This window comes from Chinchilla lanigera, unplaced genomic scaffold (genome assembly GCF_000276665.1).
Source record: "Chinchilla lanigera isolate Chin_1 unplaced genomic scaffold, ChiLan1.0 scaffold00049, whole genome shotgun sequence".
In the NCBI taxonomy this organism is placed as follows: domain Eukaryota; kingdom Metazoa; phylum Chordata; class Mammalia; order Rodentia; family Chinchillidae; genus Chinchilla; species Chinchilla lanigera.
The window spans coordinates 4,054,856-4,076,498 of record NW_004955450.1 but is presented as its reverse complement, the minus strand read 5'-3'; the positions used below and the strand labels follow the sequence as shown (position 1 = coordinate 4,076,498).

The following is a 21,643-nucleotide window of genomic DNA, read 5'->3' as shown; positions in this document are numbered from 1 at the left end:
CAGCCCCACCCGCGTCAAGGCAGAAGTTAAGATCACCCTTATGGCGTGCCCAGAGTTACTAAAGACCATCAGTCTAGAAGCGCCCCCTTCAGGAACATTCCAGGCCTGCCCATTGGCTCCCATGAAGGAGGAGGGTGGACCTTGAGTTATTTTGGTTCTTGATTGGCTAGCTTCGCAGATTGGCAGGTCCCAGCAGGCTGTGCGAGAGGGCAGCCGAACATGGCAGAAGCAGGAAAAGCGGTCACGAGCCTCGGAGTTCCACGAAGAGACGCGGCTGAGTGGCCTTTGCAGCGCTATGGCCGCTTCATGCTGTCTGGGACCGGAGAGCTGTCTGGGTCTGGCCCTGAAGCTGGGGCAGCGCCCTCCCCGACGTGGAAGGTGAGGAAAGACCGACAGGCTCGCACACGCCAGGGAGGGAGAGAACTAGCCAGGGCCGCATTGCCATGAGGACGGGAGGAGAAGACGTCGAGGGACCGACCGACAAGCTTGTCGAAGACAGGCAGGCTACAGTTAGCATAGGAGATGTGTGTACGGTACTAGGAGGTGTAGAGTCTATTACATTCGCAAAATAAACGTGCAAGGGAACAGTAAACATTTATATACAGGTATTCAGTAAATATTGAGCGTCAAGTATGTGGTAGACTCTATTCAGGCACTAGGAATATAGCAATGAACAAGATATAAATGACCCCTACCTTCTAGTGGAGGATATCATATCTACCCAAATAACTATGTAAATTATGGAAGGAAAAATTAAATTCACCAAGGAGTCATACAGGACTAAATTTGAATTCAGTTTTTTTGTTTGTGCAGGTGCTGGGGATTAAATCCATGCCGCCAAAGGGCGAATTTGCTCTGCTCCTCAGCTACACTGTCAGCTCCTGGATTCTAATTTTGCCTCTGAATTTCTGTGATTTTTTTTTTTGTGTGTGGGGGCGGGGATACCGGGAATCGAACTCAGGACCTTGCGCTTGCCAGGCAGATGCTTGTGCCACTGAGCTATATCCCCGGCCCTGTGATCTTGATTAAGTCACTTAACCTTTTTGTACCTTATTTATCTTAAAATAGAAATAATATCTTAATATTGTCTCAAAATATAATAGAGGTGAAATAGATATTTATAGAGTAAATGATACAACTTCTTGGGATTCTTTTGAGCCCTGAATCAGTAATAAATATCCACCACCTATAATAGAGCCTGATAAGTTATATAAGGGGTAGCTATTATGTTGTTTTGGTGATGTGTTTTAGCATTCAGTGCTTTTGGTCTGATTTGACTATGGGGTGTGGACCCTACAGTTTGGGGTCATACACACACACACACACACACACACACACACACATGTGCACTTGTGTTTGTGTGTTTTACACAGCAGCAGACAGAAGAGTAAAAGAATATTCTAGGTAAAAGACAATGTGCAGAAGGGGCCCACCCCTGAAACACTTCCACATGTATAATATAGAGGCTTAGAAAACAAAAGGAATGGTAGCGTGAATTGGATCTGTCTGGAGGTAGTTGGTGCCTTGTGAACATTATCTAAAAACCAGTGGGATACCACTGAAAGGTTCTAAGCAGGGGCATTTTTCATCTCTGAAAGTATCACTGTGAGTGTGGCGTGGAGGTGGAATTAGAAGGGAGTATGAGTGGATTCAGGAATGTTATTTAGAACACTGTTGGAGTGTTATAGGCCAGAGGTGACCTGGGCTAGACCTGCAGGGTGATAGTAAAGATGGGGAAATTGGGCATATACTTTGGAGGCTCAAAAATGACAAAGCTTGGTGATTGATTGGATACATGTGGTAAGAGTAAAGGAGCAACTAAGAACATGGCTGTAGAATGGAAAACACTGGAGGAGGAAGTGAGGGAAAGATCTAAGACTCCAGCTGGGGATACATTGAGTTCAATGTGTTTATAAAGCATCCCCATGGAGACGCTGAGTAGACAGTATGGTATATTCCGGACTCAGAAGTCAGATCTAGAGTGGAGATGTGAAGGTGTGAGTCAGCAGTATAATAGTGCTACTTTCAGTGATGGGATTTGATGAGATTACAGGACTGAGCCCCAAGGGAGTTCAACATCTGTAGGTCGGGTAGAGGGGCGAGAGTCCCCAAAGGGTTAGAGAGTTGGGAAGCCGTGAGAAGAACGAAGGTCCGTCAGTGCTAGTGAGAGTTATTTCAAGAGGGAGAGATTGGTAAATTGTGGAATAAGCTATAAACTGAAGAAAGATCATGACTAAGGGGTGCTCATGGTATTTAGCAGCAGGAAGGTCCTTAATGGTCTTTATCAAGACAGGCTGCAGTGGAGTGAAGAGAATAGAAGCCAGTTAGGAGTGGGCTGAAGAGTGACTGAGAAGGGGAGGAGAGGAGCCAAGTGCATGGACACTTCTGAGAGGTTTGGCAGTGGATGTGAGCAGAGATGGAGCATAGTGAATTATTCATCACATTCTAGGAGTTAGACTAGAGGGCACTCTTTAAAACTTGAAATCAATATATCTAGGCCTGTTTTTAAAAGCATTAAATACCTCATGCTTTTGTGGAATTTAGTATCCTAAGAAATTATGTGAACTGAAAATGCAGAATGGGATAAGAAAGAGTTAAATTCAAGGATGATGGCTCTATAATAGGATCTTTATAAAGATGGGGATGTTTGAGGACGCCTTGAACTTTTGAGACTGGTTCAATAGGTCCCTGGATAACTTAACACTCTTTAAGCCCTTTTACCTAAGGGATCTATGTTGGCTATGTTGGCTCCGGTGCAGCCAGGCAACTCTTAAAGGTTATATTGCAACCTGGGGACTATGGATATTTGACCATTTTAAGCAGCAGATTGTTATTATCATTTTTCTTTCTTTTTGTAAAGCTTCTCATAATTGCTTGTAAAGAACAGCACTTTTCAACAGTTTTCAAATGACTGGCAAGAAGCCATGGCCACAGTGACAAGGGATGAGGTTGGCTTTTGCAGAGCTTTTGAAAACTGAACATTTGTACCTTCCTTTGAATCTATGCCGAACCATCCTGCCTGCTGTGATCAGTTTGTTTTTTTTTTTTTTGGAAAGTAAGAGAAATAAGATTTGTTCTATTTTATGAGCACTGTGACTATTGTGCAGTACTACTAATAATAAAAGATGAGCCATCTAAAGAACTGTACTCTCTAAGTCCCATGTGAATTTCTTATTCTAAAAAAGATGTGGTACCTGCAGTAAAAATGTTAGGTTAAGCACAAAAATATATCATGGTGGAGGCTGAAGTCATTTTGGCAGTTTTTTTCTTATATAAACCTAGTTTGAATTTTTTCTGAAATTATGGACTTTGTTCTGTACTGTATAGTTGCTTAATTGGAGAGAAGACTTTTGTCACTGTGGCCATATGCTAAGACAAAAATGTCAACTCGAGAGAAATAATGAGTAATGTAATACAAGGAGACTTCTAAGGCTTGAAATCCTGGTTAAGAGGTAAAGTCAAAGCTGAGACATAAAGACTGTACAGGAGCTGGGGATATAGCTCAGTGGTACAGTGCTGGCCTGGCAAGTGCAAGGTCCTGAGTTCGATTCCAGGAACCAAAAAAAAAAAAAAAAAGACTATACAGTATATGTCATATAACGTACATATACTGATTAATTCTCTGAATTGAGTTATTCTCAGTAAAAGTCAATATCTGGAGAGAAATTAGCAATTAGGGAGTAAACTTTATAACAGCAAAGAAGAAATAATAAAAGTGAAGGGACAAGTAACATTTTACAGCTATGCTACTCAGACTTTAATATGCATGGAAATCTGGGGATTTTGTTAGCAATGTAGATTCTGACTCAGTTGGGTAGATGTGGTCTGGTATGTGGGGTTCTGCATTTCTGATAAGCTCCCAGGTAGACGTGGATGCTGTTGGTTTAGGGACCACACTTTGACAGGCAGGGACGTAGAAGGCCTTGAATGAAGTGGGCAGCAAAATGAAGTATAGCAAAATTAACACAATAAGTTTCTGGAGTTAAGATGTGAGGTAATCAGATTTGTAATGAATATGCAAACATTTTATTAATAGGGTTAATATTTAAACCATCTGTCATTTAAAAGGATGAGCAAATGAAATACAAACTTGAACTTGATTTTAGTTCCTTACATCTGTTGGCACAGCCTTTCTGAAAAGATTATCATAATAACAGATTGGTCCATTTTGTCTGAATATAATTTAGTCTACTAATTTGAGAATAATTTTGAAAGGTGATGTTAATTGCAGGTTGCTTTTAAATGAAGGTTTTACCATGTTTTTTAGATTCCAAGTATTTCTCAGACATGTCCTAATTGGTTGAACCTGACAGCTTCTTAGATTATTTTTTCTTTCAACAGGGAAAAAAATCATCCTTTAATTTTTATAGGAGGAACTTAAAATAATTGCCCTACTTAGAAATTAAGAAATAGAATATGAAGTTTGTACTTGAAATGAACTTTTAAATGTAGGTTCAACATAAGATATACTTTAGTTCCTCTCAGCAGTGTTCTTTTTTTCTTTCACTTTCCAAGTGCCTGTGTACCACCTAGTAAATGAATAGGTATTTAGGAAGTGTTTGAAGATGCAGTATGGTAACTTTTCTTATGATAATGTGATATTATGAAATGGTAGCTACTGTGTATTGTTTGTTTTGGGTTGTTTATAGCAGCCCTATAAAGCAAGTGTTATTATACTCATTTTATAGATAAGTGAACTGAAATTCAGGTTCAGTGGCTTTTTTGGAACACAGAGATAAGTTGAGAAGAAAAAAATTGAGGTCTTGATTTTTTTCTGTGCTGCTTGTGCTTTTTGTCACCATGCTGCTTGCCTTAGAAGTGTTTAATATTTCATATGGGAAATAGCAATTCAATCATGTGGAGGAGGAATTTTGAGATTAGCACACATGGTGAAAATGACAAAGATGACAGATTTTTGTTTTTAGGAAAATTTAAGATTCAGTAAACCCCAAGACATTTTGTAAAAATAATAGAATAGGGCTGAAGATGTAGCTCAGTAGTTGAGTACTTGCCTGACAAGCTTGAGGTCTGGGGTTTGATCTCTAGAACAAACAAATGAACAAACAGTAGTTCTTTGCATGTCTGATGAATTTTGATTGGATCTTTATCCTGAATTTTACCTTGTTAGGTACAGGATATTTTTAGATTTCTATAAATATCCTTTAGCTTTTTTTCTGTTATAAGTAGCTGGAAGAGATTGGATCCTTTCAAGTTTTGCTTTTAAACTGTGTCAGATTGACCAGAGCAGCATTTGACTTAAAGCTAATTTTTTTTTCCACTCGTAAGGCAGAACTCCTCAGAGAACTCTACCAAATGCTCCTAAGTTCAGGTTTTTCACTTTGGCTGCTTAGAACAGGTGTTATTCCCTACTTTGTGTGAGCTCTGGGAAGTGCTTCTTAAATCCTTTCAGGTGGTTCTTTCCCCAGGCTCTGGTAGTTTCTTCACAGACACATGTGTTAAGGGGTATTAAGCAGAAGGGTGGAGGTTGTAAGCACCTGGAGTTCGTTCCTCATGCGTCACTTCCTCTGGAGTTCTGTCCTGCAAACTCTAGCTTCTCTACCATGAATTCACAACTTCACCTCCTAAACTCAGAGACTACCAGCCACACCCACATTTCTCCCCCTTGTTCTTTAGCCTGGGGCAAGAGTAGAGTTCACCTATTTTGTTTCTCGTCATTTCTCAGGAATCGTTTCCTTTATAACTTGATACCCAAAGTTTTGAAAACTGTTACTCCCTCTAATTTGTCCAGTTTTTGTAATTGTTTCAGGCAGGAGAGTAACTTTGGTCCTAGTTACTTCAGTAGAAATACATAGTGGGTCTTGGGGTTTCAGTTCCACTTCAGGCCATCAACTCAACAAAATATTATTAACTTACCTCCTGGCTACTTGGCACTAAACTAAGCACTGTGGTTTGGTTTGGAGATCTTGTTTTGGTGATTCACAAAACCTTAAAGTACTGTTATGTTTCCCGTCATCACAAGTTTACATTCTGAGAAATGCACCGTTGACTGTTCTGTTGTTATGGAAATGGCTATATCACTAGGTGGTATAGTCTTAATGGGACCCCTGTTGTATGGGCAGACCATAGTATTTAGCTGTGACTGTATTAAGCATGAAGTTCAGAATTATAAGAATAGGCAGCGCCTCATTACTGGAGCCAGGTTTCTCAGATGGACAGGTGACTTTCATCAGAGTCTGTCCGAGTGTGGTGAAAACACAGCATCCATTCCTGGGCAAGACCTCCTGAATCAGATTTCAGTGGGGTGGCTGCCTCGTGATTTGTATGGGCTGTGGCCAGTCTTCATGCCCCAATTCTGAAAGCAGAAAGGGGGAAAAAGAACGGTTGACAAAGTAGTGCTAATGCCAAATGGTGCTTTACAATTGATATTTTCATAAACCTCTTCCCATTTAGTACTCCCAACTAAAGGTCTTGTTACGATGCCATAGACAGGAAGCTGAGGCCAGACTAGGTTAAATGTCTTGCCAGTTTAACATAAGAAGCAGAAGACCTAAAACTCCAGTTTTCCCGCAGTCAGTCCTCATTCTGCTGTGCGCTGCCACTTCCTGCGTTGGTACCTTCTCGTGAAGGAGAGAGAACATCATCAGGAGTTATTGTTCTTGTGTGGAGTATGCTTTTTTACAAAAAATTAGGTTATGTCTTGTATTACCATTGGCTGGCAAATAGTGGTGGCTTTAAATAAGATGAAAGGGAGGGGCTGGGGATTTAGCTCAGCGGCACAGCACCTGCCTGACAAGTGCAAGGTCGTGAGCTCGATTCCCAGTACCAGAAAAAACCAAAAAACCCAAAAAAGAAAACCATGGTGAACTCTTCAGAGAGGACCACTGTAGGACCATATTCTAACATGTCTAATGGATTTTATGTAAATAAGATGAAAGGGGCCAGGGATATAGCTCAGCGGCACAAGTACCGGCCTATAAGCGCAAGGTCCTGAGTTCGATTCCCTGTACCAAACTAAGTAAGTAAGTAAATAAATAAGGTGAAAGTTTATTATTCTCCACATAGGTCTAGAGCTGGTGCGACACTCTAGAATTAGAAATGGAGATGCCTTCTGCTCTGTTCCTGTGCGTGCACAGCCACGGTTCACAGTCTGGATAGAATCAGTGTCCCGGACAGCTTTGGGAGGATGGATGAGTATTCCGGGGGTCCCAGCTGGAAATCAGAAGGCCTTTCTCATGATAGTCTTCTGGTTTGAGTGTGGTTTGCAGGAAGCTTGGTGCCCCAGTGTGGTAGTGTGCTGAGGGAACCGTTAGCATGTGTATAGTAATCAGGCCATGGCAGCACTGCCATCAAAAGGGATTAACACTGGTCTCATGAGAACTGAAGTGAGGCCACCCCCGTACATGGTGCTTTCTGCACTCAGCCACTGTTTCTTTTTGCATCATCACTGTGTTATAACATGGCTAGGGGATGGGAGTCTCACCAGAGGCCAAGCCCGTGCCGTCACTGATCTTGGATGTTGAACCTTCAAAACCAGGAGCTAAATAAATATCTAAAGTACCCTGCCTTGGGAATGGTGTTATAGTAACAGAAAATAGACTAACAACAAAACAACTATTATTTAGTGCATGGTTACTGTCTGTTAGTATCTAGAATAGTGCTTGACAGGTGCCCTCGAAATATTGAGTGAATCAAAGCCAGGAATTTAGCTAAGCAACTGTATTCACATCTCATTTAACCTTTCTGTTAACCCTATAAGGTAGTTATTACTATTTTTGTTTTACAAATGAGGAAATTAATTGTACTTCTAAGTGACAAGGCTGAAATTTGAGAATCCTAGGTCTGATTCCAAATTACATCTTTCATAAAGCAGAAGTCATCAGTCCTATTTACCAAATATATGAGGATTGCATATTCTGGGCCCCTTGGATTTAAGTGTATCATAGGCCTGGTTTTGGCCCATGAAGTGTGAGCAAGATTGACAGATGTCATGGACATAAGCTTTAGGAGCCAGGGCATGATTCATCTTATTCTTTCCCCTTGGAGTGGTGCTACAGATGGGGCTTCTCTGTTGGCTGGTCCTACAGTGAGGGAGTAGGAGTGTAAGGTAGATCACGAAGACAGGCACAGTAAGGATGTATGGATGTGTACACGAGAGATAAGCCTTGGTTTTGGGGTCTGTTCATTTCTACAGCATATTCTGTCTTATACCTGACTGATAGACGTAGAAGGGTTTTCATATTTGTAGTTATATTTAATTGGATCACATGTCATACGCATTGTGGATTGCATAAGCTTTTGAGGAGGAACTTTATAACTGATGTTCTAACATTTTTTTTCTCTGACAAAGTCGTTACTTGTTCCAAAGCTTCAGTTTATAAATACATATTTCTACCTCAGGGGTCAGACTCTGTTCTCTCCCTTCAAAAACAAAAGCTTAATTTTATTGTGTAACACATAGTTTTCATAGAGGCCATGACATATTTACATAATATGATTTAAGAACAGATCTGAAGATGCTTTTCAGCTTAGTGGCTTAAGGAGTCTAAAAAAGATAGTTTAAAATGAGGCCCACAAATATTAAAAAATCATTCATTTTTAGGATTTTCCACCTACTATGTGTGGACACTGCAAGGCTCTGTGTGAAGATGGTTAAGGCAATAGTATTAAGGTAGTTACTCAAGCAAGCTCAGGGATCTGGTTGTGAGGAAAATGGGGGCCTTCTTACTTCACCAGTGCCAGCATGGTGTGACTCAGACCTAGGATGCAGTGTGGACACTGGAACTGTTAGGAGCTTCCATGGGCTTCTGAAGGAACAGAAGAGGGCACAGAGACACGGAGAGCTGGGGTCTCTGCTGTGGGAAAGCCTCCTGGTCTTGGTGATTTAGCTAAAATCAGGCCTGTGACACACTTAAATCCAAGAGACTCCAGATATGCAATTCTTGTGTATTTGGTGACTAGTACTGATGACTCCCACCTTTTAGCTAAATCTATCAGAATTTATTAGTCTGGGAAATGTTTAAGGAAACTCAACATATTGGAAAGGCGTTAGAGAAAGAACATTAACTAAAGGGACCTGGACTGGCAGTTTCAGAGACATAAAGAACTTGCTCCTTGGTTGCCTGAAGGTGTTCTGAGTAGATGTATTCCAGGTCAGTGATGGTGAACCTTTTAGAACTTCCAGTGACACAAACAGCCCGCTGTAGCATGAATGCCACCACTGAGGGTTAACTCTAATAGGCAGGTTTAAAAGGACTGAATCCTTTCATGATCAGTAATCTAAATAGGGATGTGGGATTTTAAAAAGGGCTATCATGTCTTATGCTTTGGTATACATGAAATCATTTTTGTACTTTCTAAAACAAAAACTCACCATTGTCACTACTTTTAGGGACAGAGGGGACATTGTCACTCTCATAAATGTTTTCATTATGGTTGCTGTTAACACTACATTTCTTGTGAGAAAAAAATCTGAATTTTACAGCTTGGTAACTAGTATGTGGCAAGACCATGTTCATTAACATAATGTACTCTACAACTCTATCCAAATAATTTATGAGACTCTTTAGGACAGAGTCAGTTGGGAAGCAGTTGATAGACTACTTAGCAGTTTTGCACATTTTTCATATTTTATAACGTATAAATCAGCAGTTTAGGCCAATATGTGAAGCTGTAACCCTTTTTGAAGGGTCTTAAAAGCAGAAAATAAAACCCTTAATCAAGTACATAATTTAATTCATCACAACCTGAAAAATAGTGTATTTTAGCTTTTCTTGTAGTATAATTTAGGGTAAGTACATTTGAAATACTTTTCTATAGTGTTTTCATGTAATTCGTTGGACTTTCTACTTCATTTTAGATATATACTGCAGATTTGCATAAATACCTTCATATATATTATGAGATGCTTCTGTTTATTTAATCAGCATAAGCTGTGTTCTGATGTTTTAACTGATCGTAAACTTGAGATGCACTCCAAATAAATCTGGATGTATGCTACCGTGTGGATGGCAGAACACGGGTAAACGGGTCAAATTGATGGAACTCGTAAATATATCTTTAGGTTGGTGACTGAAATAAAGAGGTGCATGTGATTCCTGTTCTCTGACAGCTTGCAACTCATACCTTTTTCTATTATGACTTGATCATTAGAGATAACATTTTTCTTTGAACTTTCTATATTGTGTTAATGTGAACATTCCTATAAAATGCCAAGTTATCACTCATTAAAAGTACTTTTCAAGAGCCAGAAATAAGCAATGTATTTTCCCTTAGGTACCTGGATTATGTTAGGTGTTATGATACTGGAATTTCTGTGTAAAATTAGCACATTGTATTCAAATCCTAAGTGTAATGTCTTTGTAGTCAGTGGAATGCTTTCCTTAACCTTGATTTTTACTGAGGGACAAGAACACAGAAGCTTCTTATTTTACTCTAAAGAATCTCAAGCATAATCAAAGGTAGAGAGAATAATGTAGAAATTATGTGTGTGCATGCATGTGTGTATGTGTGTATGTAGCTTAGTGGTAGAACACTTGCCAAGTGTTCAGGAGGCCCAGGGTTCAATATCCAGGACCGTATAAAAAAATTACCTCCTCATTGTTTATTTTGAAGTAAACACCAAATCTTATATAATCAGTAATTATTTCAGTTCCTATCCCTAAAAGAAAAGGACCTTAAAACATATCCCTAATCCCCTAAAAGTTAACAGTTCTTTAACCTTATGAAGTAGTCAGTCAGTACTCAAGTTTTAGATGGTCTCTCAGAAGCTTCGTAATTCTGTTAAACAGGACCACACATTGTGATTGATTGGTTGATTTTTTAATCATTAGGTTTCCTGTTCATGTGTTTCCTTGACCCTGCCTCCCTCCCTTCCTTGCATTTTTTCTAAAGAAACCAGGTAGTTCTACAGAGATTCTTAAAGCGTGGATGTTGCTGACTGCACCCTGATGCAAGTTGCTTTTTTATTCTCTTTCTTGTGAATTGGTAATTTAATCTACAGGTTCATCAAATTCGGGTTGATTTCTTTGGAGGAACATTACTTATTAGGTGGTTTGGTTTTCTTCTGTCAGGAGGTATATAATATCTCTCTCTTTAGGAAAATGTAGCTATTGGTATACAATATTATTATCTTTATTATCTGTAATATTTCTCTAAAGAAAAATGTTTTCATATCTGTTATAGGTTTTCTGGTAGTTGAATTGTGTAGGACAGGTAGGATGCATGTTTGGTTCTTTCCTCTATTACCCACTTTTAAAAAGTGATTTAGTTCCCCAGAACACTCTAACATTGAAGGAAGACATTTTTGTTTTTAACTGGAAGCTTTTAAAATCTTTCTCTGTGCTTGGAATTCAGGAATTTCACCAGAATGTACCTAGTTGTTGATTTTTCTTCCACCCCATTAATGACTGGAACTTGACCCCTTCTGTCTTTATTTAGTCTCATGCCTTTCTGCAGTTGTGGGCTATTTTCTTGCATTGTGTGTTTAATCAGTGCCTTTCCTCGGTCTGTTTTCCTCTGTTCCCTTTAACCCCTGTCATTAACATTTGTTCTTCTGGATCTGAATCTTCGTTCCATGTATTTTACAGTGTAACACATGAATTCTTCCTCTGTGTGGTTTTGTCCTGCACTTCTAAATATTTCTCCTGTTTGATATTTCAGACCATTAATTTGCTCTCTGTAGTGTTCATCCAAATCTTCAATTAGCTATTGGATTTTTATATTTATATAAAAATCCATTTTGATTCAGCTGTTGATCTCCTCTAGCAAGTTTGTTCACAGAGGCTACCTGTTCTGGGTTTCCTGATTGTTCTTCCTTGCTTTTGCCTGTTAGGTGGGTAGTTACTCTTTTTTGTCAAATTTACTTGAGTCTCTTCACCCTGGGCCTCAAAGTCTGTCGGGGTGACAGACTAAGCGCCAAGTGTTGGGAGATGCTCAGCATGGTCCTTCAGTTCTCCTGCAGGGGATTAGGAAGGACTTGCTGAAGTTGTCCAGATGCATTGTGACTCCTTGGAGACTGAGAAAGCAGTAGGGGCTTCACAACACATAGTCTGCTGCTACCCTTCTCCTTGAGGTCCACCAATTTGTCTGGGCAAGGCTCTCCCAAGAACAGTAGCCTTGTCCTTGCCCTGGGACCCCTTTCTCCTAGAGAGGGAACCCTTTACACCAACTCCTTTTATCTGAAACCTCAGCCCACCATTTAAATCCACTTGGATTGGATTAGGGAGGGGAAGACTGCAGAGATGTAGTAAAGCTACCATTTTTCCTGAAAACCCTGGGGAGTTCTTAAATTAGATCTTGTTAAACTGTATGAGCTCACTATGTAAACCATTTAAATGAGGGAATGTGACAGATCTGAAAAACAGTAAGCCTAGAATCCCTGGTTAATACTCTCATAGCTTTGGGTCTTTGTTTACCTTCTCAGTGATACCCCCTTTATATTTTCTTTTGAGATAAGGTTTCACTAAGTTGCTCAGGCTGACCTCAAACTTGTAATCCTCCTGCCTCAGCCTCCTAAGTAGCTGGGTTTACAGGTGTGCACCACTGTATCTGGCTTTAAGATTACTGTTTTGGTGTGGATGGCATTCTCTGTAGGCCACTGAGCGAGGTGGACTTTTTGCAATAGTAATTCTTCCAGTGCACAGGAATGGAATATCTTTCCATTTACTTGTGTCATGTTCGCTTTCTTTCATTATTTTATAGCTTTTGGGGCTGGGGATTTAGCTCAGCGGCAAAGTGCCTGCCTGGCAAGCGCAAGGTCGTGAGTTCGGTTCCCGGTACCGGAGAAAAACAAAAAAACAAAAAAAAAATTATTTTATAGCTTTTAGTGTAGAAATCTACTTTCATCACTTTCTTGAATTCCTTCCTGAGTAGCTTTTTAATAGCTACAGTACTTGTTTTCTTGATTTCTTTTTCAGATAATTTGCTATTACTGTATAGATAGGCTACCAGTTTTTGTATGTTGATACTTGTATCCTGCAACTTTATTGAATTTATTGAACCAACTGTTTTTTAGTGGAGTCAAAATTTGTCAAAACCTGTTCTGTCCAGAATATAGTTTGTCTTGTGAATGCTCTGTGTACACTTATTAATGATATTAAAGCCACCCACACAGTTGTCACTTAAGCTCCAATCCCATTCTTGATGTGTGCATTGGTCATGCCCTCCCTGCTACTTTAATCACCTTAATTCCTCACCACAGCTCAGTAGGTTGGAACTATAGACCAGATCTAACAAGATAAAATATAAAGGGGGTAAATCAAAGGTCTTACATTTAGGTTTAAGATGAAGAAAGGGAAAGTATGATCTACAAACATAGATGATGAGCTATGGGTTGCCTTATTGTACCCCTGAAAAAATTAGGGTGATAGTAGGTTGTACCACTGCACATAACGAGGTGACTAGATGATACCAAAGGGATTATGTTCAAGTTTGTTGCACCATGTGTTGAGTGACTGACAACCTAGAGATCATCCAAAGAAAAGCATTGGGTTTTGAGGGGTTGTGGAATGTGAATTATCTGGCTGGAGAGAAAGGGACTCTGAAGTCTCTCAGAAATTCTGTAAGACATTATCTCTATATTATAGAAAAAATTGAAACTCAGAGAAGAAACGATTTCTTAAAATGTAACTGAAAAGTGATTGGCTTAGGATCTGTAGCTCTTGACTTTTAATCTGCCACTGTTTTTGTTTCCAACCATTGGTATCTATTTTTACTTTTTAAAAGCCTGGTTGATAGCCTGGGCTGTGTACATACTGGGAGAAACTTGGAACTGCAAAGGAATGGTTACAGATTAAATGAGAGGAAAGAGAGCACTCAAGGTAGAAAGATAAATATGAGAACATAGTTTGGTTATTAGACAGTAAATTTATCAGGATCACAGAAATTTTTAAAACATGTTTCTCTGTTTTTCAAGGTTTTTGATTCCAATGAAGAATCCGGATATCTTGTTCTCACCATAGTTATATCAGGCCACTTCTTCATTTCTCAAGGACAGACACTACTGGTAGGTTGTATGCTTAGTAGTTTAATATGCAAATGTGTTTCTGTATGTCCTTAGCTTTACATTAATTTTTGTACCCTCAAGCTTTGGTTTCACTGAAATTCATTGATTAAATTCAACAAATTAAACATTATCAAACCTGCTATAACAGTGGGAAATGAAGCAGCATACTGAATATTGCCTTCCTTCAAGGAGTTTGGGGTTTATGGGGTCAGAGTAGATCAAAGGATTGAGACTGACTGCTATAAAGGAGTGTTCCTAATTGGAGAGATTGATTTGAAGACAGGCTAGACTTACAGAGAAGACTAGGGAGGGTTTTCCAAGTAGGGAAAACAGCAGATCCAGAGGGATGACATTGTTTTTAATTAATGGAGCCCTCTATAAATCTCCTAACTTTATAAAGATATGTCTGTTCTTTATTCTAAATGTATGTATAAATATATATAATATTTAAAGAAAATTTTGCAGTGAAGAAATATGTAAAGGAGAAAACAAGAGCCACTTTGCTTGAAAGTTCAGGTTCTAGGGCTGGGGATATAGTTCAGCGGTATAAGCGCCTACCTGGCAAGCACAAGGTTCCGAGTTTGATTCCTTGTACAAAAACAAAAAAAAAAGAAAGTTCAGGTTCTATTTAGTATGTAGAAAAAAAAATGAATGAGGAGACAAGACAGTCGTTAACTTTCAAAGAAGTTATACAAGAAAGGAAGGACCACAGAAAGTTATTTCATCATTTAGGTGGGGATACTATGCACACAGACCTAATGCATTCATAACAACTGTTTGCTGGATGTCTGTATGGGCATAATTTATTCATTTGACAAATATTTATTGACCAATTAGCATATGCTAGGCATTTTGGAGGTTGCTAGGGATATCAGTGAGCGGCGAAAACAGAAATCCCTGCTGTCAGTGAGGATCATCATTCTTGTGAGGAGAAACAGAGATAAGCAAATGGGCCGGATATGTTTGAAAGTCATTAATTTTGGTGACCATCTTCAGCATCCCACAGGTGTGTATTGTGATGGTTCATCCTTCCACTTCACTGAAATCAGCCTTGTCAGTGAGTGCCAGGTAACCTGCAAAGCCATCTTTGTGTTGCTTGTGACTTTTAGAACCAGCCTGAGTTGCACTGCTTTGCTTTACTGGCTCTGTCAGTGCCTGCATCCACCCTATGAGATTAGGTTTCTGTAGCTCTAGGGAGGGGCACCTTCCCAAGTGAGGGGTGTCTAGTGCATAGCTGCTTCTCCCTGGCAGTGTCAGGGGTCTTTGCTGAGTGAGGGCACAGGTGCAGTCTGGCTTTCTCAGGCACAGGGCTCCACCCAGTGCTGTTTCTGCCCCATCTTTCTGCACCCTTAGCCAGTGATGTTGCCCACTGGTAGAGGTTACTGTGTATCATGTGGAATGATGTCTGCAGTGCTATTGCAAAGCCGAGTTTATCAGATGTTAAGATACCCACTGCTTAGAAATGTAAGGGCGACTCTAATTCTTGTATGTTGTGTGCATAGATATATTTCACTGTTGAGGAATTTTTAGTTGATTTTTCTTTGTGTTGGGGACTACTGGACATTGAACCTAGGACCTTCACACTGAGCATATCCCCAGCCCTTTTTTATTTTTTATTTTGAGATGGTCTCTAAATTGCTAAATTGACGGCCTGGGATATAGCTCAGTGGCACAGTTCCTGCCTGGCAAGCATAAGGTCGTGAGTTCAATTCCCAGTACCAAAAATAAATAAATAAATAGCTAAATTGAATAATACCTTTTAAAATGCCTTTAAAATATTCTTTGAAAATCATCTTATTGAGGTGTAATTTATATGAAATAAAATTCAGTAATTTTAAGTGTTCAGCTAGACACTAGGTCTTGACACCTGTACACAGTTGTGTAGCCACCATCACAATCACGGTGGAGGTCTTTCAGGTGACCCCACGCTTCTGTGTGCCTGGTGCAGTAGGGCTGTGTTGCCTACTCTCAGTTCCCAGCAGCCATTGATCTGCTATCACTATCGTTTTGCCTTTTCTTTTTTAAACAGATTTTTTAAAAGCACACTTATTTTTTCAGTTGATGGGTAAATTGCATGTATTTACTGTGTATAATATATTGTTTTGAAGAATGTGTACATTTAGCAGTGACTATATCTAGCTAATTAACATATCATCACCTCAGTATAGCTCTTTGCCTTTACTCAAATTTCATGTAACAGAGTCATACATTAGTATTTTACATCTGGCCTCTTCTTTTACCATAATGCTTTTGAGATTCATCTATTTTGTGCACCACCAGTAAGTAGTTCACTCCTGTCATTACCAATTCTTTCCATTACTGAATTTGTACCATTTATCCATGGGATGAATAAACCTAATTTACTCATTCATTCATCTTCTGATGGATGGATGTTTGGGTTGTTTCTTTTTTTTTTTTTTTTTCACTATTATGAGTAATGCTGTTAAACACTTGTATACAAACCTCTGCATGGGGATGTGTTTTTCTTTTTCTTTGGTAAATGCCCAAGAGAGGAACTGTGGGGTCATATGGAATATCTCTCTTTAACTGCAAACCTGTTTTTCAGAGTTCCATTCTTACAGTATAAGCAAAGTATGAGTCAGAGGTGTTCCAAATCCTTGCCAACACTTGGTATTGTCAGTCATTTTTAATTATAACTAGTAAATGCGTAGTGGTGTCTTACAGAGGTTTTAAATTGCATTTCTTTTCATGTGTTTGTTTGCCATTTGTATGTCTCCTAGGGGACGTATCTGCTCATGCCTCTTAACTATTTTCCATTAACTTGTTTACCTTCTTATATTTGAATTATAAAAGTTCTTATTGTGATTACACTTCATCAGAAATATATTTTGAAAATATAAAAATTTTTTTCTTTAGTATCTTTTGAAGATAATTTAAAAATTTTGAAGTCCAAGTTTTTCTATTCTGTTTCATACTTTTTGTATGATACTTATTAAGTTTCCATTTATTCCAAGATTGCAAAGATAATTTTCTGTTTTCTTCTAAAAATTTTACATAGTTGTAGCTTTCTATTTAGAACTATGGTCTATTATTAAATTTTAGTATTAATATTAATTTTTATAAAATATTTTCTTTCTCTTAAAGCAAGATTATAGAATGTAATCATGGATCTTAGGGAATTTACTTTTAAAAGTAATTTTTGAGGGGCTGGAGATTTAGCTCAGCAGCATAGCACCTGCCTGGCAAGCTCAAGGTCACGAGTTCAATTCCCGGAACCGGAAAAAAAAAAAAAAAGTAATTCTTGAGTAAGCATTAATTTTTAATATGATAAAAGTTAAGGATTTGGGTTTATTTCTTGAATATAGAGATCAATTATTCCAGTGCCATTTATTGAAAAGCCTGCTTTTCATTATTGAATTGCCTTGGTACCTTTTGAAAATGTTTGCTAAATATGTATGTGTTGGTTTATTTCTGGACTCTTCTGTTCTGTTGACCTGTGTGTCTCCTTACTGCAATCACACACACTTCTTTTACTTCACTGTGATTTTTGAAATCAGGTGGTATGATTCCTCCAACTGTGTTCTTTCTCAAAGTTGTTTTGGCTATTCTAGGTTATTTGCATTTTCATGTAAATTTTAGAATGTGCCTTCCTGCAAAATAGCTTGTTAGGGTTTTGACTGGGACTGCTTTGAATCTATAAATCAATTTGGGAAGAATTGGCTTCCTACTAAGGCTTCCAGCCTCTGAGCATGTTTTAAATCTCCATTTATTTGTATCTTCTTTTAATTTCTCTTAGGGGTATTTTGCAGTTTCACTCCTTCATTCAGACAGGTCTTGTAATGATTTGTTAAGTTTGTCCATAAGTATTTCATATTTTTATTATAAATAGAATCTTTGGAATTTGAATATCTAGTGGTTTGTTGCTAATATGTAGACACATAAGGTGAATATTAAAAATTAGATGTATCCTGTGATCTCATTAAACTCAGGTTTTATGTAGACGCATAGCTTTTATGTAGACTTGTTAGGATTTTCTTTTTTTTGTTTGTTTGGTTTTTTTTGTTTGTTTTTTTTCCGGTACCGGGTACCGAACTCACGACCTTGCGCTTGCCAGGCAGGCGCTGTGCCGCTGAGCTAAATCCCCAGCCCCCTAGGATTTTCAATTAGCAATGATTGCGCCTCGGATAAACCTCATTCGCTATGATACTGCCACTGCGCAAAGCTAGGATTTTCTACATAACCTGTAACTGGAACTAAAGACAGTTTTTACCTTCTCCTTTCCAATATGTTCACTCTCCCAGGCTCCTCTACCCTCTTCCTCTAAATTACACTCGCTAGGACAGTAAGCGTTGATGTCCTTGCCTTGTTCCTAGTCTTAGGAGGAAAACTCTCATTCCTTCCATCTTACAGTATAATGTTAGGTGTAGGTTTCTTCATGGATACGCATTATGAGATTGAAGAAGTTCCCTTCCATTCCTAGTTTGTCTAGTTGCTTTAGTCCCCTTTAAGATTCTGGTAATTTCTAAATAAAAATTGTTTATGTATTTAAGGTAATTAGTGTGTTTTGTACATTTTTCTTTTGTTTGTTTTGTTTGTCTTTTTGAGATAGGGTCTCACTGTGCAGTTCAGGCTGGCCTTGAGCTCACTTCGTAGCCCAGGCTGGTCTCGAGCAATTGTCCTGCCTCAGCTTCCTGAGTGCTGAGATTACAGGCGTGCACCACCATGCCTGGCTAGTGTGGTGTTTTAATATACATACACATGCGAAATGATTACTGTAGTCAAGCTGTTAACATATCAGTACCTGATGTAGTTACCATGTTTGAACACTTAAGCTCTGCTCGCAGTAGACTATTGTTAACTTTAGTCACCATGCTGTTCTAAGGTCTCTAGAACTTATTCATCCTGTGTAACTTAAGCTTCATACCCTTGGACCAACATCTCCCATTTCTTCCATGCCCCTCTTCACCCCTACTATCCACCCTTCTATTCTCTGCTTCTATGAAATCATCTTTTTTAGATTCCACATGTAAGTGAGATCATGCAGCATTTTTCTTTTTGTTTATTATTTATTTCACTTAGCATAATGCACTTCAGGCTTATATATGTTGTCCAAAACAGCAAGATTTCTTTTTTAAAAGCTGAATAATATTCCATTGTGTGTATGTATGCATGTACTTACTTGTTTATCCATTGATGAACACTTAGATTGTTTTTATTTCTTAGTTGTTGCAAACAGTGCCTCAATAAGCATGGGAGTGCAACTGCCTCTTCCAAATACTGGTTTCATTTCCTTTGGTTATACACCCAGAAAGGAGATTTCCTAGATAATATAGTAGTTCTTTCTAATTTTTTTGAGGAACCTTCGTATTGTTTTCCATAATGGGTGTACCAGTTTATATCCCCACCAATAATATGTAAGCGTTCAGTTCTTATCACATCCTCACCAACAGTTTTTTCTTTTGTCTTTTTGATAGTGGCCACTCTCAGAAGTCTGAGCTGGTCTCTCACTGAGGTTTGATGATTAGGCATGTTGAGCACCTTTTCAGAAGCCTGCGGCTCTCAGTCAGTCTGTGGAGAATTGTCTATTTAGGTCTGCTATATTTGGGATATTCAGTGTCCCTCAAATACCTTTGTGTTGAAGACTCTTTCCCCAGAGTAGTATCAGAATGTGTGCAGTCTTGAGGAGATGGGGCTCAATGGGAGGCTCAGGGCACTGGGGTGTGGCCTTGAAGGAGAGAGTGGAGCCCTACCCTTCTTCCTCTCGTTTGCTGCCTGGCCACACGGGGGTGAGTGATTTTGATCTCTTCCACCATAATAGGCCACTGCAGGCCCCCAGCACTGGGGCAACTGATGACAGACTAGAACCTCAGGCCTGTGCTAGAGAATCGTTTCCTCTCTGTAAGCTGATTATCTCAGGTGTTTGCAGCAGTGATAGGAGGCTGACTAATGCAAGGTCCTTTCCCATTTTTAAAGTGGATTATTTGTTTTTGCCATTGATTTGGGTTCCTTGTATGTTTTGGTTATTAATCTCTTTCAGACTTGGGGTTTGCAAAAATTTTCTTCCTTCTGTACATTGCCTTTTCATTATTTTGATTGTTTGCTTCGGTGTGGTTTGCTGAGTTTTTAATCATGAATTAGGAGTTGAGTTTTTTAATGCTTTTCTGCATCTATTGAAAGACTTTTTTAAAATTTAGCTTTGTTAATAAATGTTAAAAGTAATCAGTTTTTACTGAATCAAACTTTATTGTAGAAGTATTTGATTTTAAATATTATACACCCTTGTGATAAAAGTAAAAATACATATTTAAGAGGTATTTTATTCCCCAAAGAAACAGTTTTTGTCAACTTATACAATTTATTCATGGTATTTTGGGAGAGGGTTCCATAAAAAACACATAGAAGAGCAAATACATTTGGGTTATAACACATGTCAATGGCAGTTTTAAGTTGGTATTATATGCATACGCCCTCTCCCCTCGGACTGATCTGAGTTATGACCTATTTTTAGAATTTTTCTCAAGGAAGGCAGGGATGGGACATCTATGGCAAATTTTAGCCACTTGTATGTTAGTGTGAGAATCCAGTTGCAGATTAAAATACTCTATATTTATTCTCTCTATATTTATTCTTTCTGTATTTATTATATTTGTGGAAGCTGACTGTCCCTCACCCAAAAATCATTTCTTTTGGGAAGACTGATAGCTAATTCTCAGTAACAGTTCAGTATATATAATATGCTTTTGTAAAAATTCAAACAGGTCAACAAGGCTCTGGGTTTCCTACCTGGTTCTGAGTTGCTGTTTGAACTCAATTTCCCTGGAACTTCATAGGTCTCTGTTTGCTGCCTCCTGTGAGGCCCACGGGATGCAGTGCTTCAGGCTGACCTGTGTGTGGTGTTTACTGATGTTACTAGTTTCCCTTTGGAGACAGAGGGAAGTGAGACCTTGTTTAGTGTGTGTACTCAGCTGCAGATGTCACTGCGGAGGGCTCCATGCAGACCTCCACCAGGCATTCTGTTGCCATTTACGTCACAGGGTTGGTGTTGCAAGAAGGCTGAGAACTTTGGCCAGGTCTCATTCTGCCCTGGACTTGAGCTCAGCTAGCTTCTGCATTCCAGTCTTGGTAGCTGAAGAGATCCTCCCTTGACTATTTTGTGCCTTTAGTTTTTCTTCATAATTGGTAAACACAGTAAATTTATTACTTTAACCATCATTAAGCATATGTGTTGGTGGCAATGAGTACATTCCATGTTGAGCAGCCACCACCATAGTTTGTCTCCAGAACTCTTTTCATCTTGCAAAACTGAAACTCTTTATCCATCAAGTAGTAACTCCTCCTTTCTCCCTTCCCTACTCTGGGTAATCACCATTCTACTTTCTGGCTATGAATTTGACTATTGTGGGTACCTCATATAAATAGAATCATACAATATTTATCTTTTGGGACTGGATTATTTCACTTAGCATAATGTCCTTGATACTCATTCATGTTGTAGCATGTGTCAGAGTTTCTTTACTTTTAAAGGCTGAGTAATATTTTATAGTTTTAATATATATTTTGTTTACCAATTCATTGGTCAGTGAACACTTGGGTTGCTTCTCCTTTTTGCTTAAGAATGCTCCTGTGTAGCCACGGGTGGGTAGCGCCAGTCTTCGGGCTGGCTAGCTTCCTGCCTGGTGGCTCCCGGAGGGTGGGCCCCCAGTGCACGGGGAGCCATGC

The 21,643-nt window shown here is 39.0% G+C and overlaps 1 protein-coding gene across 4 annotated transcripts in view; it reads left to right on the top strand.

Moving 5' to 3' along the window:
* The first annotated feature begins 206 nt into the window (after nucleotides 1–206).
* The window catches only part of Rec114 (REC114 meiotic recombination protein), a 73,559-nt gene continuing 52,122 nt past the window's right edge, over nucleotides 207–21,643 (top strand). For 3 of the 4 annotated variants that reach the window (XM_005393592.2, XM_005393591.2, XM_005393593.2), the window contains exons 1-2: nucleotides 207–378; nucleotides 13,874–13,963. In XM_005393592.2, the coding sequence (XP_005393649.1) occupies nucleotides 220–378; nucleotides 13,874–13,963 (249 nt within the window). In that variant the 5' untranslated portion in view covers nucleotides 207–219. Of the gene's footprint in view, nucleotides 379–13,694; nucleotides 13,779–13,873; nucleotides 13,964–21,643 lie in introns of those variants that run through there. The other variant, XM_005393594.2, reaches the window with a different exon arrangement.